General features: G+C 46.9%; 2 protein-coding genes across 2 annotated transcripts; one reads left to right on the top strand and one right to left on the bottom strand.

The window, feature by feature from the left end:
* The first annotated feature begins 234 nt into the window (after positions 1 to 234).
* Positions 235 to 18,189, top strand: WDR82 (WD repeat domain 82). The gene is made up of 9 exons (XM_042019771.1): positions 235 to 485; positions 5,402 to 5,499; positions 8,364 to 8,430; positions 8,622 to 8,721; positions 10,786 to 10,902; positions 12,287 to 12,442; positions 12,567 to 12,636; positions 14,417 to 14,559; positions 14,738 to 18,189. The coding sequence occupies exons 1-9, from the start codon at positions 325 to 327 to the stop codon at positions 14,765 to 14,767; spliced, it is 942 nt and encodes a 313-aa protein (XP_041875705.1). The 5' UTR covers positions 235 to 324; the 3' UTR covers positions 14,768 to 18,189.
* A 757-nt stretch (positions 18,190 to 18,946) lies between these two features.
* Positions 18,947 to 27,531, bottom strand: PPM1M (protein phosphatase, Mg2+/Mn2+ dependent 1M). Its single transcript, XM_042019740.1, is given in 10 exon segments — positions 18,947 to 20,235; positions 21,853 to 22,001; positions 22,201 to 22,308; positions 23,204 to 23,267; positions 23,687 to 23,805; positions 24,126 to 24,210; positions 25,188 to 25,300; positions 25,791 to 26,045; positions 26,669 to 26,842; positions 26,845 to 27,531. Coding segments are annotated over 10 exon segments (1,260 nt in total). The 5' UTR covers positions 26,893 to 27,531; the 3' UTR covers positions 18,947 to 20,090.
* Between the last annotated feature and the right edge of the window lie 377 nt (positions 27,532 to 27,908).

Genomic DNA, 27,908 nt, shown 5'->3' with positions numbered 1-27,908 from the left:
GACACCCCGCCCTCCCCCGTCCCAGCAGCCCATGCGCACGCTCCCCCTCCCCACACAACACCCCGTTCCCAGGGTGCCCCGCGCGGCGCCGCTGGAGCCGCAAGATGGCGGGCACAATGAGGGGGAGCCGCCTCTCCGCGGCCTGACCGCGCCGAGCCCGCCGCGCCCGCCGCCCTCCGCCACCCCTCACGGCCCCTCGCGGCCCCTCACCGCCCCGCCCCGCCCCGCCTCGCCTAGCTCGGCCGTTCCCGCCACCGCCCGGAGCCCCGCCCGGCTGCCCTCAGCGCCGCCGCCGCCCTCGTTCGGCGCGGCCCGGCGGGCGGGATGAAGCTGACGGACAACGTGCTGCGGAGCTTCCGCGTGGCCAAGGTCTTCCGCGAGAACTCGGACAAGATCAACTGCTTCGACTTCAGCCCCAACGGCGAGACCGTCATTTCCAGCAGCGACGATGACTCCATCGTTCTCTACGACTGCCAGGAGGGCAAGTGAGTGGCGGGGCCGGGGGTGCAGCCCTCGGGGTCTGGGGCAGTGCCTGGGGCACGGGGGGATGAGGGGCCGTGGGGGCTGCCCACGGTGGCCTTTGGGGACAAGCTCTGCCTGGCCCCGCAGGTCTGGCCGGTGAGCTTTAGCTTGAGCTTCTCTCCTGTTGTTTTTTAGTGTAGGCTTGTGAATAGAATCTCAGCGGCAGGGATAGCAGCAGCGTGGGTTTGTTTGTCTGCTCTGCGAGTGTACTTGTTATCTTGGTAGGCTGGAGACAGTGGTGATAATTTCCTATGTGTAAGCGAAAGTTCACTTCTGTGAGAGCTAAACGGTTGCAAAGCCTAAAGGATTCAGGTCTGGTCACATCTCCAGGTCTTGGGATTGCTGCAGGTGTGGAACTGACTTCTCTGGGCTTAAGTCTCGCTAATTAATAGAGAAGCGATTGTTGTGAGCAATGTGCAGATGTGCCCTTTTAAACGCCTCATTTGAGTGTAACTTCTTGGCTAAATGCTTTAAGCCAAAAGGTACAGGTGGTGTGGTGTATATTACTATAACTTCTCAAAACCTGATGGTGTTTTCTATAAAACCCAGTTCCTAAGTGGTGTCTTGGATCGCTGCAGGCAAACGTGGTCCTCTGTGTTTTAGATAATTTTCTCGAGTTTTGTCCTTATCTCTAAAGCACAGTTAAAATACGTGTGATTTGTGTGTGTCTCCAAACATTGTCTTAGTTTAGATGTAATCAATCAAGGTGTTTATTGATTTCTGTTATGTAAGGGTAATGAGTTAAGAGTGTGTTTCTGTTTCTCATTTAACTGTCTGGTTTTATCCTTCTTCTGCTATTGATCACATGGTGCTTGTCTTGTTTTTCGGATAAATCCCCAGAAGTTTGCGGAGCACTTGAGATCTGTTCAGAGGATGGAAACCTACGCCAAGGGTGTTTGAAGTCAATGACAGCTGGAACAATTTGAGCCAAATGGTGTCATTATGCCATTAAAATCTTTCTCAGTTGGTACAAGTGTGTGTTTGTCTGCTTTAAATTCCTTCAGATTTTAAGTTTTACATGTGCTTATTGGCGTAGAGATGTAGTTCTGAGGTGTTTTGTGGGTTTTTTTGTAAAGTCAGGACTGGGAAGCATCACAGCCACACAGAAAGTGAACGGATAGCAAGTTATGTGTATTATGGGAGAGGGAATAAAAAGGACAAGGTAATGCAGGAATGAAAAAGAAATGGCTTGGGAGTATCAAGGCAGAGGTATGTCAGTGTTGTATATATTTTCTAGTAAACCAGGTATTCGTAACCCTCCTTTTCCAAGCAGGCCAAGACATCGTACTTGCTGGGAGGAAAGATTGCTTCCTGCATATTCTCTTAATTTTCTGGGACACCTATTTATACATTATTTTCAGCTTCTAGTTAGTTTGCTTGCTTTACACATTAAAGTTGTTGGTGTTCCCCACCTGCTAGAATGAACTGTGACATGAAAATATTTAATTTTTATTTATGTAACAACAGGTAACTCTGTATGTATGGAGTGTGCCGTGGATCGTATCCCAGATCCTAATTATATACAGTAGTAGCAGGGCTGAGTGATGTTAATGCAGATGGTATTGATTGCTCTTCCCCTTTAAACTTGTAAAGAATGGTTTGATGGGTTGGGAGGCATTTGGCCCTTTCACTCCAATTTCCATCTAATCCTGATGTGCTTTATAGTCAGAGGGTTTGCTTTAATTAAGTTAAATGTAGATCAATGGTCCTTTACTGCGGAGCTGCAGGGCAATGAGAGTAGTTTCAAGGTAACTGCTGTGTTCTCTGATGGTTATAAAATTTTAAAATTATTTGAAAGCTGCTCATGCACTATCAGCTGGCTTAGAAGTGTAGCTGTGATTTTTAGAGGTAACTGGGGATGCAGGACACGCGTGTTCTCTAACCTGGAAAGTTTTGCTTTGAATTACGTTGTCACTAGAAATTCGTGTGAAGATGAAACCTCAGGTGTCTGAATGATCATTGTTGTGGCAGCTTCAGGCTTGTAGTTGGTTTATTTTTCCTTATAAGTCACAGCTGCAAGAGCCTAGAACTCTCACCTGCTTGGATATAATGGCCAGGAGGAAGTTAAATGTCCTGCTTGCTGGGAATCAGTGTAGGATACTCTACTTCATCAAATGGCCAGAAAATTAATGCCTTTCCCTGTCTAAAAGAAGGAAAATTTGGTGTGTGTCCTCTGTTAATGAGCAGTTCTGCTGGCAGAATTAAAATGCAGCTGTTTGGTTGTACTTTAGGTGAATCCTCACCTAGTTGGCTGTGTTGCCACACCAGAATGAGTTGTACAGCTCTGTGAGAGTATGGCCAACCCCACCTCGGTGAGCTTCAGCTTCTAACAGTGTCAGGACAGTTGAAACAGTGCTGTGCAGCCAAGGACTGACAGGACAAGATTATGTCCTTATCATGTATGTTCTGGGCTTAGGCAACTGCTTATTCATGAGCATCCAATAATTTTGGTCCCAAGATTCCACTTCTATTTCAAAGAAATAATTGTTATAAATTTATTTATAACAATTTATTGATTTTAAATTAATAAATGGTTATTAAATTGTTAGCCCATCCTACATCACCAAATCCCTCCACAGTAGGCTGGCTTGGAAGCATAACTAAGAGGCTCACTGGAGTCTGCTGGGACTTAAGGAGGGATTCTGAAAACTTGTAGGACAGTTGTATGTTGGGATGTATAGCAATCCCTGAGGCTGGAAGCAGCCTGGCTGCACGTTGGTAACCCTGCTGTGATAGAATGGTGCTCTAGCAAAGGTTTGGCTTGTATTTTAGTGCATATCAATTGTGTATTATTGATATAAATAAAGTGATGGATCTGGACTCCTGCTTAGCTGTGGTGTTTGCTGGGCACATCCACATTCCTGGTTGTGGGTGATGTTTACCCATAGCAGCACTGATTCAAACCAAGGCATGGATGATATTACAAACCTTGGCTCTGTTTTGTTTCATCTTTGTAGCAGATTTGACTGAGCTCTTGTATTTTTCTTTGTCGATATTGCTTGGTTTGTAGGTGGGATGGATAGATTAACCTTGACCTTGGAATTATGTTTAGTGATTGTGATTTGTTGTTTAAAAGTACTTAATTTTCTCGTTTGTGTTTGAAGTAGTTGATTGGCAACAGGTCTTGTGTGCAGTGACACACTTCTGTTTGTGTCAGTTTACATGAAAACTTCACCTTTCCTAAAACACAGAGCTCTCTTTCTTTTTGGTAAATGTGCTTTTGTCTGTGTGTTGATATTGTCTCTGTCTATATTAATTTATTCTAAATAGATCTTCTAAGTTTTATACTTGTAATAGAAAAGGAAAGCCAAACTAGGCATGAGAGTGTCTAATATAGTATGTTTTGAGATTGGGGTTTTTTCTTGGTTTGTTGTTGGGTATTATCCCCACTAGATTGGTCAACAGCATAGCTGAGGTAACTTCAGAAAGCAGTGTGGGGAAGCGTATCAGACATAATGTTAGAGTGTGTCAAACTTTAAATTAGGTGTGTTTTCTTAAGTGTGTGGCATGTTTGCATCTGAAGAACGATTTAAAGAACTGCTGGAGGAACAGGGGAAGAACCAGTTGAGATTTGGTCTGTGGTACAGGTGGTGTGTGGGTTTTCACTGCACTTGCTGTGTTGGCTTTCACTTCGTGGGAACTTGTCCCCAGCAAGTTTGTTTGAAGTCAGAGCCCTATGGCTTCTGCTGCTTGAGAACTAATCTTTAAGAATGAGTGTCTGTTTTTGTTATGTTATGAAAAGTCTACGACTTGTGCTCTTGTTGGGTGTGTCAGGTTGAGGCTAGTGAAAAAAGGAAAAAGTTCAGCATGTTAGAAATAGCTCGTCTAAGGGTGTAGTCTGACAAACTTTTCTCTTGGTTTCGACTGCTCCTGCTGTTTGTTTCCATTCCCATGCTGTCCTCTTTGGTCGTGTGGGTAAAATATTTCATGGGCCCCTATAATAACCAGAGTTACGAATTTCTGGATTAAAAATAGCTCCTGGAAGAGATGGTATTTCTGGTGTTGATCAATACCCTCGCTGGTTGACTGCCCAGCTCTGAAACCTTTGTGCTCCCTCAGTTGGGGATGAAAGGGTAAGGAGGGTGGTGGAGACCTTGCACTGCTCAAACAGGTACCACTGTTGTGAGATACCCTCACAACATTATTAGCCAGCTGCTTCTAAACTTAATCTGCAGTTTAAAATTCTAGCACTGCAGTGTATCACCTGCGTCCCAGACCCCCAGAAACACAGTTCTGTAGATTGTGTTCACTCTCACTAGAGTGTCTTTCATTGTGTTGCAAAATGTTAAATTTGCATTTCTTGCCTTAAGGTTGGATACAAGTAGAAGTCTGCAGTGGTTTGGAAAAGTCCCTGTGTTACTATGTCTTTTATAGATGACTGGTATATAGATGTGTTGGGTTAATATCCCGTGAACGAGACACCCTGTTCTAGGTTTTGAAGTAACAGAGAACAAAGACAAATTATACTCAATCAAAAATGAGCAGCAGATGAATGGGAGATTTGAATCGGCAAGGGCACAGTGAGGCAGTGCTGCTTGCTGTGCTCATTATGTTAGCTCCTCCTTTTCTTTTTGCAGTAGACATCATAGGAAAAGGAATTTTTGGAGGAGACAAGTGCATTTTGCAGGTGCTACAGGGAATTCTTCAAGCCTAAGGATAGTCTTGGAGAAATACCAATATCCGTGTTTGAAAATCAAATAAAATTTTTTTTGTATAAAATGGTTTTTTTGTATATGTATGAGATGTTTTTTTGTATAAAAACATCTGACTACTTGAAACAACCGTGTAATGCCTTAATGGGAATAGGCCTTGTTGATGTGAGTTTTGTTTCGAGGTTTTTGTTGCAGAGAGTGCAATTATTTCTGCTTCCTCCTGACAGACCAAAGAGGACCCTGTACAGTAAGAAGTATGGAGTGGATCTCATCAGATATACACATGCTGCCAACACTGTCGTGTACAGCTCCAACAAAATAGATGGTGAGTGATCCACTGGAGTGGAGCATATTAATCTCCTTACACTACATGTCTGGATAATTAGCTCTAAAGATTGGGGAAAAAGTTATAACAGCTCTTCAGTGGTAAGAACTCTGTCAGACAGAAGCAGAGGAAGAAATTAATGTCCAACACTGATGCACAGCTTGGTGCTAGTCCTTTGAGCATCCTTATGTGTGTTTGTTCGCTGCTGCAATAACTGGAGGGTTAAACATTGCTATGGAGATAAAACTCGGTTCCTCATTGCGCTGTTCAGTTGGTGTTGGGTCAGTGCTGTCAGGCAGCCTCTGCACCTTCACTTCTTTCGTGTGAGTGAGGTGGAAGGAGCATCTGGGCTGAATGCCACAGCTCTATCTGGTACACACAACTTAGCTGCAGAGGAAGGGAGGGCAGGAGGTTCAGGTAACTCAACAGATCACCAGCCAAGCCTGGAGGAGGTCACAGAGCTCAATTTTGGTTTTGTTTGTTGTAGTCAACGTCTGAGAATTCTGCAGTGACCAAGTCTCTCAGCGCAGCACTTTACAAATAGCTTTTAACGTTGTACTTGTAGATTCATAATTTCTGGAATAGAGGTCTTGGTTTGGTTTTTCCTTTGCGGAGATGAAGCTTAACAGTAGAGATGCTGGTGCCTTGTGATGTATGCTGGGCTACTAAAGTAATTTCAAAGACTGTGAATTTAGAGAAGATGGAAGTTAAGAGTTAGGAAGTCAGGTTAAAGTAGAACGAGCTGGGCCTGAAACTAGAGGAACAGGGAAGTCTCCACCAGAATTGGATTTAATGGTGTAAAAGGATTAAAAGTGTCACAGGAAGCACGTGCCTTTTGAGTGTGTTTCAGAACCTACTTATTTTTTTAATTATGTTATTACTTTGTGTCACATTTTTTATTTGGCTGTTATTTAATTTACAATAACTAATAATTAACAATTTAACGAAGCATTTTTAATGCCATTTTGAGTACTGAGTTTTTGTTTATAAGTACTGGTAAGCCTTAAGTCTTTGTGCTGCAGGGTAGCATTATGCTAAACACTTAATCAGAAGAAAAGAAAAAGATACAATGTGAGAATGTTTGTTGCTGTTACAAATTGTAAGATTAATAAACCCAACAGGGTGTTCTGTAGGATTCCAGATACTGTTTAGTCCCTAATGCATGTGGTCATGGGCAAGGTGCATTGTATTAACCTGTTTTGCAGGTACTGGGAAGGAAAATTACCTCAGGAACATGCTATAGGAATGCTGGTGCTTGTTTCCAAGCATTTTTTGTGTTGAATTGCTACCAATCTAGTTGTGAAGATTTCCTCAAGACCTCTGGACTTAGTTCCTGTTGCCTGATTCCAGGCTGAGGTAGTAGTTTGTACAGTTTGAGGGTCTATGATACCACCCGGTACAGGAGATAACTGTACAGGCCACTGCCTTGCCTGGGACAGAGCACTGCCAGCAGTGAGGATCCCAAAGGAGCACAATTCCCCAGTGCTTCCTCTTTAGCAAAGGAAGATGGAATTCTTCATGGATACTTCGGAGATCAGGTAATGACAGTTCTTGCAGGAAAAAAATAGAGACGTGTCTTAACAGGAAGTTTGAAGCATGTTGGTTCTATCCAGTGTGGGATGTGACACTGGTGTTAGGGATTTGTATTTTGGATAATCACCTCAGGTCACTTAGAGCCTTTCAGAACTGTGTGTCACCAGTACCACATTTCCAGCTTGTTCCATCAGCTTCAGTTTGCTTGTTAGATACTGGAGGGTGGTTTAGGCCTCTGACCTCAGCTTGATGAGCAACCTCAGGCAAAAATGGGAACTTGATAATTTTTTCACAGATAGAAAATTTTGCTGAATGAGCCTTTCAAAACATTCTGAACACAGTAACCCCTCTGACTGTCAATACACCCAGTACATGTTGCATCCTCTTGGCACATGTTCTTCTTAGTCAAAAGTAAAAGTATCCTTGACCCTCAGCAGGACTTGTTCCAGCAGTACAGCATCTGCACATAAAGATTGAAAAGTGGCTTCGGTTGTTTAATAATTGTTTCCTCTTAGAAGGATTTATTTTAATTTTGGGAGAAAGTCTCAACAGCATCTTCAGAATCGTGGGCTACTCTTGGTATGTTCACCTATACTCAGGATAAAATTGGCACTTGAGAAATGTTGTGCTGCTGCTCTCATCTATTCAATTTATGTTTAAGGTTGCTTGAAGTACACTAAGCTTTAGATTACTCCTCTGTCCTCTTCTTAGAGCTTAGCTGCTCTAAGTGCAGAGAAGGTGTGAAGCTGTTGATTGTCAGATTAAACAAAAAGAAGAGAGATTTGCTAGTTTTTAATGGTCTTGTCCTGGCTTTGAAGTTATGGTTTTATCTTTTATCTTTAGCTGAGTGCAGAATTTGTACATTTCCTGTGTGTACTGCTTAGTTGGAAATTTGTTTGCTGAATGTGTATGTAGGAAAGAGCAGTATTCATGCTGCAAAGCAATACAAAGTAAATTTGCAGAGTAAACTGTAAATTTGATACTCTCCATTTTGTGAGTGATGGACTAAAACCTGCTGCTACTTAAATTTTAGCACCTTTAAAATTACCTTGCCTAGATCACATGACAGTTGTTTTTAAAATGTAACATGACTTCCAAACGTGGGAAGTATCTTTTCCTGTTGGCTAATTTTCAGTTCTGCTTAAGTACAGAGTTGGTTTTTGTCTGTTTCTAACTTGATTCTCTTCTGAAGTCTGACTTAAAATCAAATGACCAGACTTAATCACTGTGATGCGATTACTGTTGCTCTGGGGAGCAAGTTAGTATGTGATCACTTTCAGATGACCTTGGGCTCATGGAATAATAAAGCTTATGGTTTGTTTATGTTTCAGACACTATCCGATACCTCTCCCTGCATGACAACAAATACATTCGGTATTTCCCGGGGCACACAAAAAGGTGAGATGTGGCTTGGGGACAGGACAAGAGAAATTGAAATAAGAATGGTAATGAGCTCGAGTTCCATTACACTTGGTTCATGCTACTTACTGCTTTGTTCAGTTATGGGTTTGTACACAGCTGTTGGGGTGGGTGTTGCTCCATTCACGTCTTTGGTTTGTCTCTGATGCATGTGGGATTCTGTATTGCAGAGTGGTTGCTCTTTCAATGTCTCCAGTAGATGATACTTTTATTTCTGGATCCCTGGATAAAACTATTCGACTTTGGGATCTCCGCTCTCCAAATTGCCAGGTAGGTTATAAAATTCGTGTGCACAATGCATTGAATTTTCAGTTGGAAGAATAAAAAATGGATGTGTGTTTGTAATAAACTAAAAAGACTGCTAGAAGTGTGTGCTGCTGATTCAGTGTTGACACCTTCCCAAAGAAGCCTGGATCAGGAATCTCTGTGCAGTGTGTGTGGTGTGTCACATTGTGTAACACCACTTGCTCTCACCTGTGTCTCTGCTGGAGAGGCACTGGGGAGAGCAAGAAATAACACTCGCAGCTGATGAAACAAGAGAAGGGCTGGGTGTCATCAGCTTGTTCATCAGGCTGCTACCTTATGCAGAGGGTGTTCTCTCAGAGCAGGCATCCCTCCTGTGTTGTGAATTCATCTTATCTGAGTGTTTGTAGTGTGTGTCTAAAATTGGTGCCTTGATGCAATTAAATTTGATTAAGAAACTGGTGAGCTAAAGTAACACAGCAGCCATATGGTCTGGCACTCCTTGCATCACTGCTGTTGTTCATCAGAACTGTTTGTGAGCAGATTTGACTTGCTAGCAAGACGGAACACTGTTTGGTTTTGTTTACTTATTTTGCTGGAATACTTTACTTGTTTTAGTGGAAGCAGGCTTGTACGGGCTGAGAAAAATACCAGAACTGGCAGCAGTGGCAGGAATAAAAGATTGGAAGTAGAATCTCCACCTTTAGTGGTGCTCAGTTGTTTTCTCCTGGTATCTGGATACGTAGTGTTGTGTTCTGTTATTTCCCCATCTCCCCGGGACCATTTTGCTAACAAGAGAGGGCTGTTTGCTTATTCCAGATGATGGAACTGTAAATGAAAGAGAAAGAAAAAAGTTAAATTTCTTACAAAATGTTTTACATTTTGTAAATTATGAAATCTTTCTTCAAGCCTTTTCTGGCAGATCTTAATTCTGCTATTTTTGGGGGAGTATGCCTTTAACTCCAGTGTGTAGGTTTCCCTTGGGATGTATCTTCATCTCCAAGTTGCTGCAGATGAGGTAGGGTTGTAAGTGCAGTAACAATTCTGTGATTTATGCTAATGCCTGAACGTGTAAGAATGATAAAACAAGGACTTGTTACTGGAAGCTGCATCCAGCCAAGTTTGGGAAACAGGTTGAGGAAGTGTTACTTGTAGTTTTCAGTTGGTCCGTGAGATGGCAGCCATACTACCTGGAAATATTCCCATTCCCGGGAAACCAGAGCTGACCCACTCACCAGAGCCCCTTAGCATTGGCTAAGCTCACTGCCTCATCGACAGAGAGCACAGGGAAAACTGACCTACGTGGGAAAGAAGAGAAGTAGTAAAGTCTCTAGACTTTATGTAGAGAAGAATGCAGAAAGAAAGAAAAATGCAGAAACTTGTTCAATGTATTACATATATTTACTCAAAGGTGTGTTCTTGTTTAGGTGCATACAGTATGTTCATAAAAATGCTTGACTAACATGCACAGACTGCTAGTCAGGATACAGAAAATTACAATTAAAATTAAAATATTTTGTGGGCTTTTACCAAATTTTGTCAACTGTTTTCTACTATGTGACTTAAGGAAAAGGTAACATTAAAAATAAGCACTGGTAGCAACCTGTCAATTTTAATATGTAAGGTCTGTTGGCTTCCAGCAGGTATGAGTTTTCATTAAACAGGCATGTAAAGCTCAGCAGCGATATTCCCTTGCTTTCTAAGTATTTTTTTTCCTCTCTTGTGCAGCCGTAAATCGTAGAGCATTGCTGTTGATCCCAGCAGCAGTGTTTTGTGGTGCTCCCTGGTATGGTTGTTAAGACAGCCATATGAGCCTCCCTTCTCTGGGGACTTTTGGAGTGCATGACACCTTGAATGAGGTTTTGATTTGTTTTGGTGTAAACTTTGTCACTGAAGCAAACTGGAAGTTCTGTATGGTGACCTGAAGTTGAGAAAGCTGAGTTCTGAACCATTGTAAAACCTCAGTATTTACAACTGAAATTAATTTGTTCCACCCCTAATCTGTTGTCCTGCTCACAGTGGGCTCAAAGGATGGTGGTAGAAATGTGAGCATCAGTCTTGCAAGTTAATTCTGGCTGTTTCTCTTTCTAGGGTTTAATGCATCTCCAAGGGAAGCCTGTGTGTTCTTTTGACCCAGAAGGGTTGATTTTTGCTGCTGGAGTCAATTCTGAAATGGTGAAGCTTTATGATCTCCGCTCTTTCGACAAGGTGAGGTACCCTAACTTCCCTTCTTACACTTTTATCTTGCAAGAAATAATCTAAACTCAGTGCTCAGAGGCTGGATTTGTGTACTCGAGCTTACTGTCTGGGGTGCCTCCTTGGCATCTACAGAGTTCTCAGTAAGCACACATCTCATGGACAGAAAGGGATACAAATCCTGAGGTACACTCTTAACCAGTGTTAAAGTGCTAACTCTTGAACCTGCTCCAAACTCCAGTTTAGGCTTATATAGAAGTGCGTGGTGTTAGGGCAATAGGGAGATCGCTGCTGTGTTCCCCAAAACTGTCTTGGGCACAAAAACACTCAGGTGCAGCAGTATAGCCACTAGCAAGCTTCTCCTTTCAGCCCCGCAGATGTTTAGCGCTGAGGAGACACACACACACACACACACACACACACACTCTTAAGCCAGATAGCTCAATATTACCAGAGATAAGGAGCCAAGGAGCGCTCTCCGCATGGCACGTTCCACAGACGAGGTTTATTTCATCCTCCGCAGAGGGGACCCAATGCGAGAGAGGGCCCAGCGTGCTCGTGCTCAGGTTTACGTAGAGTTACAGTGATCTGGGGGCATGGGGGCGGTACAAAGGCGGGACCAGGGAAGGGAACCAATGAGCGAGGGAAGGGGCAGAGTTGGGGGATCAGGTCGCATATGCAACAGCACAGGCTGCTGGGAGAGGTAGTTTTCTTAACCAGGGTCTGGGGGTGTGTAAGGTTACATTTCATCCAGAAGACATTGTGGGAAAGGCCTTTCCTTTATTCACACAAAGGTGAGAGTGGTGTCGCCAATATCTGAGTTTTTCCACCAGCAGGCATTTGCTATTTCAGGGTTCTCTGGCCCACCAGCTGGCTCAGCTGTTGGCTCAGTGACTCCAACATAGGCTCTTTTTTGTGTGGTTTTTGGCCTTTCTTTCCTTGCTGCTTATTCCAGAAGAACACAGGCAGAGATTGAGCCAGGAGTGTCAGAAAGGATGAAAATTTCAAAGGAAACTGTACTGGCATGAGCAGCTGAACTGAATAAGTACTCAGCATAGTTAGGTCTGTGGTTTTCAAAACTCAGACGGTGATTACACTGGCTCAAACTCTTTCTCTAAGTTCATTTAGCAGCCTTGTTCAAAAACGTCTTCCTTTCTTAATTTCTGCTGTTGATTTTGGTAGAGTGTGAAACTATTGGATTGAAACAGCCTATTGCACTCTTTTTTTCCTTTGGGAACTGGATTCATCTGTTGAAACTTACACATGCAGTGACTTGTTTGCCTTGACACTGTCTTTTGGTATCTTAGGGCTAAGGATTTTCTTTTAAAGGTTAAAAGCAGATTCTTGTTAACAGCAATGCAGAGTCTTCTTCATATTTCCCACTTTCTCTCTGCAGGGGCCATTTGCTACATTTAAGATGCAATATGACCACACATGTGAGTGGACAGGCCTGAAGTTCAGCAATGATGGGAAACTCATCCTCATCTCGACGAACGGCGGTTTCATTCGGCTGATTGATGCCTTCAAAGGAGCTGTCCTGCACACGTTTGGGGTGAGCCTGCTGCCTGTGGTACTTCCTGGAAAACTTGGTGTTAGTTTGGGGAGCAGGTGCCCTTTGGCTGTGAGCTTGCTGTGGACACACTCTCTACTACATATTCTCCTGTTTTGTGCCATAGGGTTATAACAATAGTAAGGCTGTCACGCTGGAGGCATCATTCACACCAGACTCTCAGTTCATCATGATAGGTAAGATAATTCTTGGCAAAAATTTCAGTGCTCTGAAATTAGGTGTGTTATGTAGGGCTAAAGCTGTGTCTGTTGGGAAGCAGAATGTATTTAAATAATACAATGCAGCTGTAAGCTTTCTTTGCACTGACAGTGTTCTGTTAGATTGCTCAGTGTTCTCTAGACTGAAATGTAAAAGAGCCTGCAATAAGTCTTATCGTTTTTACTTATGTATAAATGCTGTTCCAAAATAGATAAGAAACCAGGAAACTGTTGTAATGTGGGAAGACCTGTCACATAATTTGTCAGTGGTCCTCGCCCTGTGGCTAGGATGCCCTCGTGCTTCCTCAAAGCATTTTGTGGCTGTGTTGTGGCCGTCCCCTGTTTCCTGATGACCAAAGCACCTGTTTGTGCTTGGGTGACTGGTCTTGTAGCTTAGTGCATTTGTACCACCCCCAGGGGTGTTCCTGCTCTGGTGACATGCTGGGGCAGCTGCAGTTTGTTCATGTGGCTCTTGTAAACCCCCGTGTCTGTGGAACAACTTCTTAAACCCTTGATAGAAGCTGTAGGCATCGCCCTGGTGACTCCCAGTGTATGATTCCCCGGCCCTCTGCAGATGGACTCCTGAGGGAAGCAGGTGGCAAAAAGCAGTTTGAAACTCCTGTACAGCCTGGTGCTGCACCTTGGGCACCCCAAAATAAGCACTTCAGTCGCCTGCTGCCCAACAGGACCTGTGGACACGAGTCAGATGAGTCTGTGTGGTGCTGCCCCTTCCTAGAACTTTAATTTTGTTCTTATTTCTGTGGCTGATATATCAAATATGTTTAACTTTGTGGTAATTTGGTATCCAGATCCTCGTTTTTTCTGGATGACTGATGATCTTGGCAAAATTTCTTTTCTTTTGTTCTGGCTGAGAACTTCCTGATTGCAGAGAAGAGGGGTGGGGTTTTTTGTTTAGTCTGTCTCTGGAGAGCACTTTATTGCACATATTTACCTTCCTGTTGTTCTCTTTCAAATTAAAACAGTAGTAGAAGTTCCAAACCACTTATTCCTCTTCAGTTTTTCCCTACAGTTAAGTTGCAACTTGTGCTTCTTAATTTTTTTTTCCTGAAAGGCTACAGGCGTAAATACAGAAGCAGAAGAAAATGCTTTGCGTATTTGTTAGGAATCCTATTTAAAATGAGTCTAAAGCCGAACTGAATTACAAAAATGTAAAGTTCTCAGCCTCAGAGTTTGAAAAACGTAATTTTAAAGTGAAAAACTTATCCCATTATAGTAATGTGGAGAGTTGACATCTCCAGGGAAGCTTCTGGTATTTGGCTTAGTGCATTGAAATCTGGTTACCTTCCATGGTACAGGCTTTGGTTTGATTCTGTGCCCACTGAGTGAGACATTTACCTGTGTCTGAACTGAGAACTTGTGTGAACAATGACTCTTCCCCCAGCACTTGGCCTCTGCACATTGGTGCAGGTTGGCCAGGGTCTCTCCTGCATTGCGGGAGGTGTCAGCTCTCCTTTTCTACTGGGTGACAGTAGTTAACATCTTTGCCTGAACAGTGTTGCCCTGTTGTGTAGCTGAGTCTCTGCAGTGCAAAGGTACAAACCTGCTGTTTGGATACAGGTGTGTTAACTCTCTGATGTTTTGTAGGTGACCTTGTGACACTTGGAGAACTCTAAAGGTTGTGTTACAAAGTTGAGACCTGCCTGTTCCTAAAGTTCTGACAGAAAAAAATGCTCTTCATTTCCTCTGCTGACCTCTCCAAGTGCATCTTGCATATCTTGTTTTCCACTCTTACCTTCAGGTTCGGAGGATGGGAAGATCCACGTTTGGAATGGGGAAAGTGGGATGAAGGTGGCTGTCCTAGATGGAAAACACACAGGTCCTATAACCTGTCTGCAGTTCAATCCAAAATTCATGACTTTTGCTAGCGCATGTTCCAATATGGTAAGGAAATGGGCTTTAAGTTCCTCTGAGCTCCATGAGGTGCTGACCCTTCCAGAGATGAATCTGAGAAGTCTCAGTGCCTCTCATGTGTGCTTACAGAAGGTGCCAGCTCCTATGGGGTGCTGTAGGAGAGATTTGTGTTCTGCTATGAAAAGATGTGTTCTTTCCTCCACTGTAGGCCTTCTGGTTGCCAACTATCGACGACTAATTCCTACGCTGCGGCTGCTGTTGGATGGCTCCCGTACTGCTAACAGCAGCACGTCATTGCAAGCATAGTTTTGGAATTGCCTACATCTAGACTGTGTTCCTGTTCCTGCGTATTTTCCATGTCTTACCTTTATCTACAGCATTCCGTTGTGGGGACTGCTCCTCTTGGCCTCCTGGCACGCTCAAGAAGCAGCATGCTACAAGTTCTTACCTTCCAGTCCATGCCCGGCAGGCTTCAGCCCAAGATGGAACTGACACAGTATTATTTCTTAGAGCGGTGAAGTCTGTTTTATCTACAAAATGTTCGTGGCATTTTTTAAAGCTGTAATTATGTGTTTTCCTGCTGTAAGTGCACAAGGCTATTGATGTTCCAACGTGGAACGTGCAGTTCCTTTCCGTAAGTGCATGTTTTTAACGTCTGGGATCTCTGGTTTCACTGCAGTCCACAGATGCAAATACTTCTGTGCCAAATGTGAACACTGACAGTTTTCAGCGCAGATGCTGGATTCTCTTGCAGTGGAACATGCACCAGAAGCACGTGGGTAGCTGTGAATGTACCTCATACTTCTTGTCATCCTTTATTTGGCGATTTAGTGTGCAACTGCACAGGTTTCATCCACTGTCAGAGGTTGCCAAAGCCTCCCTGCTGTTTGCTGTGTCAACATCCTGGAGGCGCAGACAGCACTGCTGAGGTCCGGCCAGTGTCCCAAGCAATAAAGGAGTCTGTCAGCAGGAAGACGGAGAAACCACACTGAGACTGAAAGCACAGTCTGCCTGTGTATCTTCCTTATGTACCATCTTGGCTGATCTTACTTGTAAATATCATGGGGTGGGTGGGCAATGGGAATGGGCCATATTTTTTTACTTTTAGATATAAAAGAATATGATGTGGGCCAGTATTGTGAGGTGTCTAGGCTGTTTACTTTCACTGATGCAGTTTTCCGCCCCCCCGGTCTGTAAATAAGCTCCATGAAATTTGTCCCACACCAGGCTTAGACCTGTATCCCCTGTTGGTAAAACTGACACGTGGGTAGTCCATCACACAGTTTGTTACTGGTCTGCAGGTTTCCAGTGATAGCTCCAAAAGAGCATCCTTTCTCAGATGGCGTCTTCAGAAATGAATTCTAAAAATCTTAGGCATGACTGTGCTGACACTGCTTTGCTGTGGCCCTTCTCCAAGGAATGCCCCTGCAAAGAGATGGGGAGGGACACGCTCTCCTGCCTCAGCAGCTTGTAGCACAGAAAAGCTGGCAGGCTGGTCTTCAAGCCCAGTTCGTTTCTTTTCCCTGAAATGCTGCTTCAATGGAATGCATCCACCAGCAAGCTGGGACAGGCCTGGCGAAAATGTGGTGTTCATTATTCTTGCCTTTCCAAACACACTTGGGTTTGTGCTGGGCCACAGCTTGGGAAGTCTGTTCTTTCCCTCGCCCAGTCACATGTGCTTCCCTGCTCATAAATACGAAAAGCTGGCAAGGTGACAAGACAGTAAATGGGCATGTTCTCTCTGCTCTCTAGTGCCACTCCATACTGGCAAACTGTGCTGGAGCGTTTTCCTTAGGTCAGTTGTCCTGATGTTCCTGTGTTAGAGCAAAGTTCATCTCAGCTGTATACAATTCACATCATGGCTCCCTGGAAAAGTAAATGCCTTGTAGCACAGCTGTTTCTGTTTTGCTCCTTGTTGCCTTTTGTTTTTTTCCCCTCCCAGTCCTCGTCCATGGAAAGGTGCTGTGCTAAGAGCTGGGGATGGGCACTGAGCATTTCTGTGCTGCTGGTTCTGTTCAGGTCGCAGCGCCTGCCTGTGGCAGTGCAGGAACGCTGCCCACACAGGGCAGGCTCACACCATGGTGCTCCATCTGTGCTGTGGTTGTGGCTCATCTCTGCTGCTGCTGCCACACGGGGCATTTCTAACCACATGGGAGTTTGCCATCCTCCAGCAGAGTGATAGATGCTTTCCCTCTGCCACACAGGCCTGCTTCTGGAGATACAGATGAGAGGTTCATGCCACCCCCGTCTTCCCGTGCTGTCCCACCGTCGCCTATAAATAAAACTGCCCCGTGCAAAGGGAGGTGGTTTTCTGGGGCCTCAGTCACTTTAACTCAGCAGTGTTGTATTTCAGGCTGCTTGGTGCTATTTTACCTTCGTTGGTGTTGGCAGTGGTTTGTAAAATACAGATTTTTGGGGTTTGTAGTGTGTTTTAACAGTCAAACTACAGCGTCAAGTAGTAAATCATCTTTGAAGTTTTTAAAGTCTTTTGCCTGAGGAAGTGAACAGATAGCCTCTGGCCATATTCCTTGTTACTTTTCACAGGGAAGCATTTGGAAGTTTTTTATTCTATAAAAGCTCTTTGTTAATGTGGTTTGAGCGCTTGTCTGGAGGTCGTTGTTCGGCTCTCTTCTGCCTGCAGTGATGTAAAACATGGTACGTTGTGGCATGGAATGTTTAAGGAAAAGGGAAGCAGAGGAGTGGTTTAGGAGGGTAGACACACAAGCACATCAGTGGCTTTCTGGAGTGAAGAGGAATGTTCAGGCTCATGCACAAGAGCACTAGTGCTCTGTTCAGGATGGCAGCTGAGTGCCTTCCCAGGGCCCACTGCCACCCACACAGGCAGAGACATCTCTGTTGGTGTAGCATGGAGTGCTTTCTATCTGGATTTAAAAGAGGGGAATGTGCCAAGTTTTGTCAGGGAACTTGAGAACTGTGTGTTTCAGACAGTTGGACAAGAAAGGGGAATAAAACTTTTAGCTTTCAGCTTCTATATGCTTCTCTAGGAGTCTCAGGGCTGCAATTCCTGTCTTCTTTAGGGCCGCCAGCTAATGAGAAACAGATCTGATGAAAAACAGCCTTCCCAGGTCTGACAGTGGCCAAGCTGGAAACAGCATTCCCCCTCCAAATCTGACATTTAAATCCACCCCATATTCTTTGGGATGAAATAAAGACCTTTTTTCAAAATAAGGGGAAGTGAGACTCGAGATCCCACTTCTGAGTAAGCAGTGTGGTGGGTGAGCACGTCTGCCTGGGCTGTAGGAGATTTCGGGTGTAATTCTCCAAGTCAGTCTTGAAAGGTTTTTATTACTTTCTTGAAGCTCCCAGGTCCTGGATTCATGCCCCAATCCCTGCTTTGGAGGGTGCAGGAGCAATTGAGTGACAAATTTGGAAGCAGCAGTGTATCTTTTCCAGTGCCTCTTGGCTGTATTAGCACTTTAAGAGACTTCACCTTGGTTTTGGGTCAGCGGCAGGAACCTGGCGAGCCTTTCAGAAACTGGTCTCTGTGGTTGTGAGCTGCTCTAGGGAGTTGGACTCCTCGGTGGTATCTGCCAGTGAGTGTAAATACATAAAGTCAAATTATGCTTTGTCACAAAATACTACATATGTGGAGAATTCAATGTTGTGGCTGTGACCAATAAATATTTTGTAGAGATACCACTTGAGTGCTGTAACTTCTGCATTTGTCCAGTGGGATACAACTTGCTGGTTTCTTAGAGGGGGAATGTTAAACTCATCCATTTTTTTAAAAATTCCCTTTGTTTTGAAGAGTCAGAAACTCTGTAGTGGAAATTCTGATTCTTTGAAGTTATCCCTCCATAAATTGCCCATTTGAAGAGGGGTTTTTTTTTGCCAATGAATGTATCAGGGTAGGGAAGCCTTGTGACAGCTACTTATGGAGCTGTGGTACCCTAGGTGAAGAGGTGTCCACAGCAGCCTGTGGTCTGGATGGAAGAGCTGAGCTCTTTCTCAGCAAGAAGGTGAGAAAATAACTTGTTGGATTTGAGTAACAGGAATCTTGGATTATTACAGTCAATGCATATAAATACAGTGTTATAGCTGCTGAAGGGAGGACAGCAGCCAGCATCATTAACATGGGTAAACCCTGCATTGTTTTCAGGTGAAGCTGAAGAGGATGGGGGGAAAGTGAAGCTGGAGAGAAATGTTTTTGTTCTACCCCTTCCTTAAACCATGAGCAGATAGCTGAGAAGGCTGCCCCATCCCTGGGGGGAATTTCCCCCTACTGCAGGAAATCATCTTTTGACACCAAGCTCTTGTGGCAGTTCAGGTAAGGGAATGCTTCTGGTGACAAGCAAAGACAAATTAAAAGCAAGAACTCCCCCGTGATTTTCTGGGGCTGTTTTTCTCCAGCCCAGCTCTGTGTAAAATCCCTAGCAGGAATACCACCACAGTAAGATGCATGGGAAAAAAACCAAAGTACTTTTATTTCGACTTTCATCCTTGTGGAACTTAAACACACACTGGGGTTTGGCTGCTTTTCTAGGGAATCTTGGAACCTATGTAATGAATAATGAAAACCAAAGTGGGGACTCAGGGAGATGGGAAGCTTGTCCAGACCTGTATTTGCCTGGCTAATAAACAGGTTGGGAAGCAGATCCTCAGTTTAAGACAACTCTGGTGTGTCTGCTGGAATAAGTGCTTGAGATTCAGCACTGCAGACAAATTGCAGCAAACCAGTTTTATTTTACCTGGAGCTCTTCTGCTGAATCAGCTGATGTACTGAAACACCCTGGTTCTCATCAGTGCTGCTGCTACAAAACCTGCTTTGCTGTCAGAAATGACCTGAATAGAAAAAGTGTCAGCAAGTGTGGATTAAGATTTGTTAGAAGTCTGTACACTGTGTTACTAATACACTTCAATGTTCTTAAGTAAGGCACAAAGCTTTGCACAGGGGCTCCTGTACACCAGGGTGAAGCTTCACTTGGCTACATCCTCTGGGCTTGAGGTGGTGTTGCCTACAACTGGCAACTGTCTCAAGAGGTCTGGGCTACTGCTCCAGCGTTCCCATGCCACTGGCATGGCTGTGCCCAACGCTGTCTTGGCAGCAGCTCCCAGGTTTTAGCACATCTCACGTTACAGCAAATGGATACGAGACATGTTTTAGCTTATGCATCCAGTTCAGCTTAGTTCAAGTCTGATTAAAAGCCAGCTCTTCAGACTGGCTGGATCTCAATCGATCCTTATTGTTCAGTATTAAAAAGGGAGAGGGATCAGTAGAAATAAGGATTTCAGTGTCACTGTACCGCAGAGATCTTAGAAGAAGTGCCCTTCGGCTTGCATATGGCCCCCTTTAAAGGTTCTCTTTGGTCCAACAATGAGAAAGGGGAGTGCTTTGTTGCCCACTGTGCTTTTCTGGCATGTTCTTAAGGAGCTAATCTTGTTCATTCTGTGCCAAGTGCTGGCTGTGCATTTCAGGTTCCACTGCAAATGGTTTTGCTGGAAGAGAGCGTACACGTGCAGCAGAAATCCCTCAGTCTCAGGTTGATGCTGAATGGCACCACAGTAACAGAACACACAGATGCTGTGCGTCATCCTGGCAGTCAGTCCTCTTCCCTGTTGTGTAGTGGGATGACAAATACAGAGATGTCATCGTAGGATGCCTCGTGGCTGTCATCCAGCATCCACTGATGGCCTCTCTTCTTTCCCCTTGCTCTGCATACCAAGCACTTGGCCAGTTCTGAAAACCTGTGGGTAGAAAAATGCAAGGCTTGGGTTAACGTAGCAACTATTCCCCTTAAGAACAATGTTGAGATGTGGCTTTATGTTGTTGTCATAGGTTAGCAAGCATAGTCCCGGAAGGGACATCCTTGCTAAGGGGTGCTTACAGTTTTCTCTGGGAACTGATAGAACCTATCAGCTGGCCAGTTTGAATATGGACAATTCTCTAAGCCACTTAAAGTTGTGATCACCTCTGTGATCCACATTTAAGAATAGGCAAACTCCCCCTCCAAGCTCTCTCTCGTTTCCGGCACTGGGACAGGTGGCTGCGGGCCCCGTGTGGGGGCCAGCGGGCCCGGCCAGGCCCTGCTTGGGCCAGGCCGGGCCGGGCCACGGCCATCATGAAGCCATGGACCTGTTCCAGCCATGGAACCCCCCCCCACTGCCTTGCCGTGGGCAGCCGGAGCGGCTCGGCTCTCCCCCCTCTCCACTGCGATAAGAAAAATTCAACATTCCAGCTGCAAAGCTGCAAGGCCGAGGTGAGAGTAACCCTTTTATTGCTATGAAGAGCTGAAAACCTGAGGGAAGAGAGAGAGGAGATGCTTAAAGCTGAAATTCTGTTGTGAAGCTATGATATATCAGAGTATCCTGTTGTAATTTCATGAAGATATGGGGGGTGGAGTGTTCAACTCGTGAGCAAAAGCACCTGCACTGAGATAGGCAGATGCTGACGCAGCTGTAATTTCATGAGAAGTTTGGACAGGGAGAGATGAACCAGATGAGGACTTTTGCTCCAAACGGGAAAGGAGAAAACCTCAGTCCGTAGAGATGAACCAGATGAGGACTTTTGCTCCAAATGGGAAAGGAGAAAACCTCAGTTCCTAGAGATGCTCCCAGAGATAGTCCTAACGATGAAGATGATGAAGACCCTTTGCTCCCAGGGAAGGAGAAGGGCCTCTGTTTTTGTTTCTGAACGGCTCAACCTTAAAATTGTACCCCAGAAAACTTCAAGAGTGGACCCTCGAAAGCAGTTGCGGGAAAAGCTGCAAGTCGGGGGAAAGGACTCACACGCAGGCAGAGAGACTCCTCTTCCTAAATGGACTGAACAATATTTGGAAGTGGGTGGCTGTCTCGTTGTGATAATGTTTTCATAGCATGAGCAAGAAGAGACTTCTCTTTCTAAATGGACTGAACAAGGTTATTATGGAAGTGGTAAACAGACTGAACATCTTAAGGGTTGTCTTTTCACATTGTCAGTGGGAGAAGGGAGGAAGGTGGGGGGAGGAGGAGAGTTCTGAAGGTGGTATAATTTTTTTTCCTTCTTCTTTTAGGTCTGTTAATAAACTTCTTTATATTCTTTCAAGTTTGGTGCCTGTTTTGCATTTCTCCTAACTCTTATCTCACAGCAGATAAACAGTAATGAGTATTTTGGACCAAACCACTACAGTTGTCAAAATAACAAAGTTTTTTAAGACGTCAGCTTTTTAATTGTTACTTCAGGATGGAGACAGATTAGCAGACAGTTTCCAAAGTCACACAAAAGAGTGGTCATGCCAGAGCTGACCTGGAAGCAGTGGGATCTCAGCCTGCTTTAGGTCTGACCAGAGTCTTTGGAAGGGAAAACAAAGACAAAGCTGGTATTACCTTTGAGGATCTGTCCTGTTTTCTGCAAGGAAGCTCCTGACCACATGGGCGACCTCGTCATTGCACAGAACATCCCAAAGGCCGTCAGTTGCCATGATGAGGACGTCATCTTCCTGAATGTCATGCAGAGCAAAGTCAAATACATTCACCTGGAAAACAGAGGAGTAAATCTGTGATAACTCCTGCAATGGAGCAGAGGGGTCAGGGAGATGAGGCTTCCCCTGAGAGGTGACACACTGGGACCAGGGTGCTTGGAGAAAGGCTAAGACCTGCCAAGTCTGTAGAAGCTGCATACAGAGCAGCAGCTTGTTTAGTTCCACCCTACAATTCCCATGTGCTCTGACTGACCTTAGGAATGCAGGAGAGGAAAGGTTTGACTTCAATGTTGGTGTCAATGACCTTGAGTTGATGATCCCCCAGGCCTCGAGAGACAGCCAGAGTCCCCAGCAGGCGAGCCTGGCCACAAACAAAGCAAAACAGGATTGAAACATCTGGGTGTGGTGCCTTTAAAAGCTGATGTGTGGCTTGTCCTGACTGATCTATGTATTGCCTTTCGGACCCTTCTCCAGGCATCACCCAGAACAGCCTCTGGAGACTTTGGAGATGGAGGAGTGATCAGAAGGAATGGCCTGATGGGAATGTGGAGACAGCCTGATTGTGAATGGCTCCATGTGGTCCATGGTGTGCTCTGGAGTACATGTGCTCTGGGTAATGCTACAGACCTCAGGAAGCCTATGGTGGCATCTGCTCTTGATTTGAGGTGGCAAGAAAGACAGTTGGGTTGGTTTGGGGGTGTCCCCTTGTCCTGGCAAAGGAGGTTTTGCACTGACTCTGTAACGGGGGTGGCATGGGGGTTTAGTGCTGGGGGAGGTGATGGGGCCTTCTGCTCAACCCCAGCAGGCAGATGCTGGATGGGTGCAGTCGTTGCTTCTCCCCACCTCCTCCTTCCCTCTCCAGGCTCATTTCTCAGCCTCTCCTCGAGGAGGAGAGTTTGTGGGAAAGGCAGTAGAGCCAAAGGAGACAGTCCCAAGTGGGAGCTGAGGAAGTTTGTTCCCATCTGAATCGAGTTGTGTGCAAGGGGAGATGAGGAAAGGGCAGGCTGCCTCAGGACTGCTGTCTGCTCTGCTGTACTCTGGAGGAGGGTGCAGACTCTGCTCCAGAGGGCTCTGGGTTGCACCAGCCAGGCAGCAAAGGAAGCTGCTGTATCTGGGCTGTCGGACTGCACTGTGCTGGAGAACACAAGAGCTCCAGGTCTGCTCTAGTGCCCCAGAGTGTGACATGAGTGACAGGGACACTGAGGACCCCCAGCAGACTTGCCTGTGCCTTGCCAGTGTGTAAAGCATTAAGCTACCTGCTTCCCATGACCATGGACGAGAGGATACTTGAGGTCAGCTTTCTCCACCGTCTTGTACCCCCTGGAACAGAGAATTCACTGCTGATTTGGGATTTGTCTGACTTGATAGTACAACCCAGCCAGAGCATTTTGACTCTGATTGAATCCTTGTGGTGTCCCCATGCACAGGCAGCTCACTGAAGAAAGGGCAAAGTGACCCTCACTCTCCCCTTCCTCCCCAGCTTGTACCTGCACCAGGCTGGGACTCCTGCACCAGCCCCACCTCGGTGGATGACAGAAGGACCATCCTGACTCTTTTCTAACCACCCTGACAGGGCCCTGGTCCTTCAGTTGGAGGGAGCTGCTCACAGCACCCTTCCCTACCATCGTGCTGCTGCTCTCAGCAGCAGCAGGTGCCCTTTCTCCCTTCACCTCCCCTTTGCTATGAGCAGGTAAAGCTGTCCTGTGCTGCAGCCTTACCCTCAGGCAGAAGGGACTCACCAGCCCTCCATGAAGTAATCCCGGTACAGGACTTTCTGGCCCACATCATCTCCCTTCAACCTCCGTGGAAACTCAAAGCGTGTGAACTCACCATCCAGAAGCTTGGGGAAAAGGAAAGCCTGGAGGAGGGAATGGAGGGGTGAGCATGCTCAGGTTCTGCTTCAGTGCAGTAGGGCACCAGAGCTGCTTCTGCCTCAGGACTGGCACTCCCAGCAGCAGAGTGGAGACCAGAACTGGGAAAGCATGTTCCAATGAGGACGTGAACATCTCCCATACTAAAGACTGTTGGCTGAATTTCTACCCCAGCCCTCCCTGGCTAGTGTCAGCTGACATTATGGCCACACAGTGGCCTTCAAGGAAAGCTGGAGGTCCTCTTGCCACATGCCCTCTCTGAGCCAGTGGGATGCTCGCAGCTGGATTGTCTGATGGAGTCACTCACCAAGTGCTGGATTCGCTGCCTCTCTGACTCAGGGGTGAACTCGCTGCTCATGGGCACAATGTTGTCCTTCAGGACAAGAATTGCCCTACAAAGGGGAAGAGGCAACGCTCAGCTGTGCCACAGAATAGCTGTGCACCCAAAACTTTTAAAAAAGGCCACTGTATTTCAAATAACTCCATTGCCATTGCACTGTTGCAGCAGAGAACTGTGCTTGCCTGGTTTGACAGTGGTTGAGCTCACTCTTAGAGGAATGGGAGGCCACAGCCAAGTGAGGGAAATCACCCTTCACTTTTAAACACCTGCCAGGCTGAGTGTACTGCTGCATTGCCACCCCAATGCTGGGTCTGGGCAGCTCTAATCCCTTGAAATCCCCGAACTGTTCCAGAAGGCATGAGAGCACCTTTCTTCCAACAGGTCCTGTGCCTGTTGGAAAGCAGGAGGGGGATGGCTGGGCTGCACATTTACTGTCTGTAGGATTAAATCAGAGCTGTGGTTTAACCTGGCAGGCAGCTGAACACCCCACAGCTACTTATTCACTCCCCCCACATCCAGTGGGATGGGGAAGGATAACTGGGAAAAAGGAAAGTAAAATCTGTGGGTTGAGAGAAAGTTTAATAGGACAGAAATGGAAGGGAAAATAATAATGAGAAAAGGATTAGAATATAGAAAACAACCGATGCACAGTGCAGTTGCTCACCACCCACTGATCGATGCCCAGCCAATTCCCCAGCAGTGGCCCCAGGCCAGCTTTCCCCTCAGTTCACACACGGAGCATGGTGCCACGTGGTCTGGAACATCCCTTGGGTCACTTGGGGTCAGCTGTCCTAGCTGTGTCCCCTCCCAGCTTCTTATGCCCCCAAACCTCTTTGCTGGTAGGGTGAGAAGCTGAAAAGTCCCTGAGTCTGTTGCTGAGCAGTGCCTGCACAACTTAAACATCAGTGGATTTTCAACAGTGTTCTCTAGAACTCTGTCCCGGCTGAAACCAGGACAGTAAGATGCTGGAAACCTCGCTTAATTCTCAGCTCTCATCCCCAGCAACTTCCCCCTTTTATTATGACTCACCTGCTGTCCCCAGCATTGGCCACATACAGCTTTCCCTGGAAATAAAGGGCAGCCAGAGCAGTGCAACCTCCTTTCTGGTTCGTAGCTTCCATCTCCTGGCCAATGACTTCATCCTGTTGGTTTATACAAGTTTGGAGACTGACGTGATCTGGGCTGCTGCTTTCTACACACTGTCCCATCCCTCCCAGCAGAAATCCAGAACCAAAACTGACTGTGGAAGGGCCACAGAAAACCAGCAGAGCGACAGTGTTGCCTCTGTACAGCCTACACAGCTGTTGCTCCTGGACTGTGGGTGCTTTAGGAGGGTGATGGGGAGAGCTCAGACTTGTACGTGCTGTATGAGTGTGACAGTAGCCACCTTCCTGCCCTACACAATTGTACAGAGCTACTGCAGCCTTGCTCTGGGTCAGCACTGCCAACATACAACTCTGAGGGGACCCGGGGGTCTGATCCAGCATGATCTCAGCACATTTAAAGGTTTGGCCCAAAGTTCCAGCCTACTCAGCAAGCAGCAAAAGTGCAGACCCTGCCCTTCCAGGGCACAGAGAGGGACAGACTGACTGCCTAGGCCAGCAGGACTGGTGCCCTGCACGGGGTACTCACACATTCCTGGAAGGCATTCTCCAGGGCTCCCACCACCAAGTCTGCTGCGTGGATGTGCTTCTCCTCCACGAACTGGGGGTCACTGTCACAAACGCAGCGTCCGCTGAGGTGCATGGGGGGCTGGGCCTCGGTGATGCCTCCCACAACCTCCTCCAGCTTCTGCTTGATGCAGTAGTGCAAATAGTTGGAGGCGATGATGGCAGCGTCTGGGCCACCGTGGCCATCAAACAATGCCCAGTAGTGACCAGTCAGAAACTGCCGTGCAGAAGAGGGACAAGACAGGGGCTGAAGAGGTTGTACAGATGGCAGGCTCACAGCCAGGATGCCACTGTGGGTTTTGCCTGGCTTTTCCACCCCAGCTACCCTTCCCTGCCACTTGTAAATCTCTGGGCAGCTCAAACTCAAGCGATGCCCACGTGCTGCTCTGCCAGACCCATCATCTGAGCTCTGAGCATCTGCATGGGCACCACCCACCCTCATGTGCTGTTCCTGTGTTAGGGGAGATGGGGCCATTTCACAAGAAGTGAGGCAGAGCCTGGTGAGAGCATCCTGTGTGCCCAGCTCACCCTGCTGCCCCAAGTGATGGCAAGACATACTAGCCCTTGAAAGCAGGAGGACAGGAGAGGCGAGGGCACAAAGGGCTTGGATGACCTTAAATGCTGCAAGTCATGGGCCATGGAAGTAGAAATTACATTTACAGACAGAGCTACGTATTGGCTGGCCACAGGATACATGGGGTCCCCATAACACATCCAAGGAAGGGTTTCAGCACGTGGGCACAGGACTGATGGAGTAATCCTGTGTTTCTTGAACCTGCGCCCTTGTGTGGCAGCAAAAGGCTGGCAGCAGGGTGAGCACAGCCTGCCTGGGGGCAATACCTGTGTGGAGCACAGGATCAGCCATTCCTCATCCTCCTCCAAGCCTGGCTCTCTCCTCCGGACAGAGATCTGACAGCAGGCTGCCTGGTCCTCATTGAACTCCGACTTCTCAGCATTGATAACCCTGCAAACACTCCAGGTAAGGTGTGGGGACACACTACACCTCTCCTGCTCCCCGCAGTCACTGCAAACAGCTGCACCTTGCCCCTCCTTTCCAGCCCCATGCTCCCTGCTCCCTTTTCAAACTCAAGGATCTTTTTGCAGGTGACTGCAATAGTAAGTCCTTTAAGTGCAGCAGGAAAAAGCCCAGCTCGGGACACAGAGACCTGCACCCTGGCCTCAGGCAGTGCTTGTCAGCAGCCCAGATTGTGCAATTTCCTTGTTGACACAGTGCAAAATCACCACACTTGCTTTTCCTTCTAGCCTTGCTAATGCTTGTCCCGGGACGGGAGTGTGCTCTCCTTGCATTACACGCTGTGCCATCCCAAGACCACGGGGTCATGACGTGGTCTCGCCAGGACGTGGGGACAGCCCCTGGCTGGAGTTGTTCTGCCTGATCTATCCCCTCTGCCATTAAAACAGTAAACCAAGAGATTTCTAAAAGTGTGGTCTTCCCCTTCCTTTGTTTTAAAGACGCTTTGCTAAGAACGGTGCTGCTCTCGGGGCTGCCCCGGCCACTTGTCACAGTCCTGGTGCCCGCCTTGCAGCTGGCAGGGGGTGGGTAGGGGTGGCCAGGGAAGGAGAGGGGCTGGAGGATTCACCGCCACGCCAAACCTCCTCTGGAGCAGGAAGCCGCTCCCTCCTCGCCCGCGGATGGTGCGGGAGGGCGAGCTGTGCCTGCGGGCGGCCACTCCGGGCAGGGGCGGCTGCAGCCGAGGGGCGCAGCGCGGGTAGGTGGGGTGCGACCACCAGCGGCACCTCGCCAGGAGCCCTCCAAGCCTCCCCCGCACCCTCCACACGCCCTAAACCTGCACTACGCCCCGGTATCAGCACCCCGGGAGGGCCCCTAACCCCGCCCGGCCACCCCGGGGCTCTCCCGGAGCCCCTCCCGGAGCGGCCCCGCTGCCGGCCCCACTCACTCGGCGTATCCCGCGCCCCAGGGCAGGGGCCGCTCGGGCCCGGCGCCCCTCACGGCCCGCCCGCCCCGCGGGGCCTCCTCGCCGCCGCCGGGCAGGAACTTGGGCCGGCGGTAGCGCAGGGCGGGGGGCGGCGGGCCCGGTGCCGGGGATCCCCCGGGGCG

The sequence above is a fragment of the Corvus kubaryi genome, unplaced genomic scaffold (genome assembly GCF_017639235.1).
Source record: "Corvus kubaryi isolate FWS band 111438036 unplaced genomic scaffold, C.kubaryi_AGA036_p1.0 124, whole genome shotgun sequence".
In the NCBI taxonomy this organism is placed as follows: domain Eukaryota; kingdom Metazoa; phylum Chordata; class Aves; order Passeriformes; family Corvidae; genus Corvus; species Corvus kubaryi.
Note: the sequence above shows the minus strand (reverse complement) of the source record. Positions and strands in the feature narration are given on the sequence as shown.

Excerpts from the sequence above, each read along its gene's own strand:
- WDR82 (XM_042019771.1), top strand. The coding sequence starts at position 325 with ATGAAGCTGACGGACAACGTGCTGCGGAGCTTCCGCGTGGCCAAGGTC. Across the intron at positions 486-5,401 it reads TACGACTGCCAGGAGGGCAA|ACCAAAGAGGACCCTGTACA; the intron begins GTGAGTGGCGGG and ends TCCTCCTGACAG. Across the intron at positions 12,637-14,416 it reads CTCTCAGTTCATCATGATAG|GTTCGGAGGATGGGAAGATC; the intron begins GTAAGATAATTC and ends TCTTACCTTCAG.